Source organism: Crocodylus siamensis, chromosome 2 (assembly GCF_052110815.1).
Source record: "Crocodylus siamensis isolate JL-2025a chromosome 2, ASM5211081v1, whole genome shotgun sequence".
NCBI classification, from domain to species: Eukaryota; Metazoa; Chordata; order Crocodylia; family Crocodylidae; genus Crocodylus; species Crocodylus siamensis.
The window spans coordinates 172,592,196-172,596,529 of record NC_143396.1 but is presented as its reverse complement, the minus strand read 5'-3'; the positions used below and the strand labels follow the sequence as shown (position 1 = coordinate 172,596,529).

The window sequence follows — 4,334 nt, the reverse complement described above, 5'->3', positions numbered from 1 at the left end:
TCCAACTAGGGTGGCCATCATAGAGCACAGTCCAGTTGTCCTCTGTCTGCTATTGATACGAAACCGCGTGCCTTTATGTCCTCTATTTTTCTCTTCAGAAAAATAGAGGACATAAAGGTGTTGGGTTTCGTATCAATAGAGGACAGAGTAGCAGAAAAACAGAGTGTCCTCTATGATGGCCATTCTACTTCCAACCCTCAGTTTCTATGCTTCTGTGCAATCAGAACTGCGGAGGGAGCCTGCCTCAGTGCCTGTTGACTTTTTGTGCTAGAAGACAAGGAAGGCAAAGTTCATGAATGCCATGTGCCCCTGGAGGCGGGGGGGGGGGCACGGCAGGCTCCCACAGGCAGTGGCGGCACTGTTGGTGGTGGAAGCCTGGCGGTAGTAAGCGGGGAGCTCCTGCAGGCAGCCATGCTGGGGTAGGGGAGTGGTGAGTGCTGACCAGTGGTCGGAGACCACCCGCAGATCCCACTGGCAGTATTGGCAGCAGCCAGGGGTGATCGCGGACCGTCCGCGGACACTGCTGGCGGTGTTGGTGGTGGGGAAGGGTGGTGAGCAGCAATGGCCCGCAGGTGCTGCCGGCAGTGTTCGCAAGGGGTGCACTGCCATGCTCAGGGGGTGCCCGTACACCCATGTGCACCCCCTATGCTTTGCCAATGGCAAAGTGGGTGGTGGCAACAAGCCCTCGACCGGATGATGCTCTCTAGTCTACCACAGCTTCATGGATGGGTCTTGGAAGGGTCCAGTGCTGGAGTTACAGGCCCCTCCGCAGTGCTTGCAGGTCCTTCTGCAGGGGCCGGGGAGCAGGCTGGGATTGCTCTTCTGTTCCTTCCTCCCCTCTCCCTGGCTCTGTGACCCGCCCCCGGATCTCAGGGTCCCCCGGACAGCCCAGTCTGGCAGCCCCCTGCCCTGGGCCGCACCCCCCACAGCAGCTCGGCCCCGGTGGGCAGGGTGGGGCGGACCCGGAGAAGTCACAAGGCCCCAGTGCCTGTGCTGCCCCCGCCACGGCACTGTCCGGCTGCGGCGCCTGCGGCTATGGAGGGCAGCCCGTGTGCTGTGAGCATCGCCCTGGTGCCCTATGGCCCCGAGTGGGGCAAGCCCACAGCCCCCGACAGCAGCCCCTGGGCACCCTTGCCCCGCGACTTTGTGCTCTGGTCCTTCTTCAACACCGTGTTCTGCAACCCCTGCTGCCTCGGCTTCCTGGCGCTTGCCTTCTCCATCAAGGTGGGGGCAGGGCAGGACGGGGCGGGTGGGACACTGCGGTCCTTCACACCCGGACTGAAAGAGCGAGTGCTGCGGGGGGAAGGAAACTTCCGTCAGGCTGATAAGTTTTTCTGGTTTTTCTTTAAGGATGTTTTTGGTGTTCCAAGTCAAATCAGCCAAATCAATTCACTGACTTCCTGCCCTTTGGGCAGGGGGCTGGACTCGGTGGTCTTCCGAGGTCCTTCCGGTCCTGATGTCTATGAAATTTCAAATCCGTGAGTCAGTCAAGAGCCAACCCTACTACCAGTAAACATCCTCCACCCCCGCCCGGGCCTTCAGATGCTTCCAAATCCTTTGGAGGCATCCAGCGTGCAGGTCTAAGCCTTAAGGCTCAGAGTTCGGATGGCCCCGAGTGTTGCTTGCCCTCAGCTATATGGCTACAGGAGCAAGCTAGGGAGAAGGCTCCCATATCCATAAAGTTGATAACTAGCAAGATCTTCCCACTGGAAGTGAAAGTGGGAAAGTACCTCAGTCAAAGTACTATCGCCTAACAAGAAAGTGAGTTTCCCTTTCCAGTAGCAAAATCACAAGTTGTGATTTCCTCTGCCCTTGGGCTGATAAGTTGGATTAGGTCATTTAACTGGAACAGAGGGACATCCAGTAACTTCCCCTCCCTGGACAGGCTCTCACCAGTGCCCAGCACTCAGTGGGCGATCGACTGGTTCTCTGAGGCCACGGGGATGACCCTGTCTCTGCACAGCTGAGTGTCAGGGCCCCTTTTGGGTCAAACTCTGCCTCTGCAGTGCTGTGTCTTTAGGCCAGGGGTGGGCAAAATGCAGCCCGCGGGACCCCCTAATTTTTCTTAAAAATTTAGAAACTGCATATTTATCTGCCCCTGGCTGCCTGTCATGTGGCCCTTGATGGCTTGCCAAAACTCAGTAAGCGGCCATCCGCCTGAAATAATTGCCAGCCCCTGCTTTAGGGTCTGTGAGATGAATGTAGCGCTGGGGAAAAGGCACAATACAGGGAGTTGGAGCACAAGTGTCAAGGCTATGTGGCAGGATAGACAGTGCTGGGGAACAGGAAGGGGAAATCTGGTAAAATCAGATAAGGCAAATCCAGACGAAGCTGAACGTGACCTTGACATTCATCTGGACAGAGAGCTGGGCTCCACATGTGCTGGAGAGCAGCGAGAAATGGAGCTTAGAGTGGCTTACATGGAGGTGAGAGGAAATCTACAGGCGAAGGGATTTCAGCAGAGCTGGTGTCACAGCATTGGTGCATATGGGCAGCCTGATCAAGAGGGTGAGAGGAGGCCTTGGTAGGGAAGAGAGCCAAGGGTGACACTAGAGTCCTACAGTGGGAGGCCTCCATTCTCCTTGCTGCTTCTCAGGAGCATGACAGAGCTGAAGCCTGAAATTCATGGTCCATAAGGACCCAAGATGTCCATAGATGCTTCTGACAAAAAGTACATGATTTCCCCTTACTCTTTGTCCTCTCCTCCACCAGGCAAGAGACTGCAAAGTTCTGGGTGACATGAGTGGTACAGTCAGCTATGGCAAGACTGCCAAGTACTTGAATATCACCATCCTGGTGCTGATCATTCTGCTTATCATGAAAGTCTAGGTGAACTTCCACGGGTACAAATCAAACTCCACCTGGAACCACAGCTACAGCATTGAGGTCAGCACACAGCTTCACTTTCCTAGCTTCATGGCTGCTCGCCCTCCTGTTGCATTCCTAGGAATGAAAGTGGAAAGTGACTGTGCTGATAAAGGGGCCAATGCTCTCCAGATGGCACCAGTGCAGCCCTGGAGTCTCAGCCCCCATCTCCTGACACAGCCTGCACAAAAGTCCTTGCAGCATCCTGATGCCCTTTCCCTGGAGGAGCCAGCACCATGGAGATGGATGTCTGCAGCCACTTTCTCTTATGCTACTAGCCAACTGCCTAGTCTCCAAAGCCTTCTGAGAGCTTGATGCTTGCCATTGGGAAAGAGCCATGTTCCTCTGCTTATGATACTCTATTCTGTTATCTTGAGAGATTTATTTTTGTAGGTCTCTCTTCGACAGAGATGCTAAACCAATAAAGGGACTTTTCTCTTGTGTGAATGGTCATTTCTTTATACCACATTTTCCAGCATAAAGTATGCCCCTGAGTAAGATACACACCTGGTCTTAGAAAGGCAGAACAAAGGAATTTTTTTTTTTAACATGTGGGTAGGTAGCAGTAAATAATGGAGCAGCAGCTCCTGAAGCAGGAGCCTCGATCAGAGGAAAAGTGTGTCCACTTTTCAGCAGCTAGGGAGGCCCCCATGCTCATTGTGCTCTCCCCCATGTAGCATGTCCAGCATTACTTCTGCTCCCCCACCCAGGAGGAATCGTCTGTTATTATTGAGGGAGAAGTGTATGTTGTACTAAGAAAATACACTTTTTAGGGTAATCTGGTCTTGGGCCCCTCTAAGTCTCCCTCCTGGGGCCTAGGAGGGTTGATAATTCAGCGTTAATTTCATGGCACCTATCTCTTGGGGGATACCCAGTGTCTCTCTTGAGGCTAATGTTGGGATCTACATATGCTGGGATCCCAGAGGAGTGCTGGGGGTAGTGAGGGGGAGATGAAGAGCACAAAGAGCCCCTGCATGGGAGTTAACCATGCAGACCATGCCTGCTTCCAGTCCTGCAGGATTCCTGGAGGCTCTTAAACATCCAGGAGATCAGGCTGTGCTTGGGAAGTCCTGTTGGAGGTCCCCAGATTCTGCAACGGAGGCTTTACAGAAGGAATTGGGGGTGGGTTGCAGACTCAACCCCCTCTAGCCCCAGCACTCCCTTCCTCCTGTAGCATCACTGGGATCCAACCCTACTGCCATCCTCCATCTGTGGCTTGGGGTCATGGAAAAAGTGCAGGAGACAGCAATGCCAGACCTGTTCCTTCCACAGTCCCAACCCAACCATCCCCCATTGCACTGAGTGATACCCTACTTCTCTTGAGAACTGGGAATTAGGTAAATGGGAGAATAAGGGAAGGGTGTGGGGGGAAGGACAAGGCTGGGCCCTGACTATTGCTACCAGCAAGGTAGTGGTAGTGCGGAGTTTAGAGGCTGAGGAAATCCCTGAACAAAACCTTCTTGGAAGTG

General features: G+C 53.9%; 1 protein-coding gene across 1 annotated transcript; it reads left to right on the top strand.

The window, feature by feature from the left end:
* Window positions 1–1,035: 1,035 nt before the first annotated feature.
* Window positions 1,036–2,829, top strand: LOC149871333 (interferon-induced transmembrane protein 3-like). Its single transcript, XM_090034611.1, has 2 exons — window positions 1,036–1,224; window positions 2,713–2,829. The coding sequence occupies exons 1-2, from the start codon at window positions 1,036–1,038 to the stop codon at window positions 2,827–2,829; spliced, it is 306 nt and encodes a 101-aa protein (XP_089890737.1).
* The last annotated feature ends 1,505 nt before the right edge of the window (window positions 2,830–4,334 follow it).

Coding starts and splice junctions, on each gene's coding strand:
- LOC149871333 (XM_090034611.1), top strand. CDS start 1,036: ATGGAGGGCAGCCCGTGTGCTGTGAGCATCGCCCTGGTGCCCTATGGC. Junction 1,225..2,712: donor CGCTTGCCTTCTCCATCAAG/GTGGGGGCAGGG, acceptor CTCCTCCACCAG/GCAAGAGACTGCAAAGTTCT.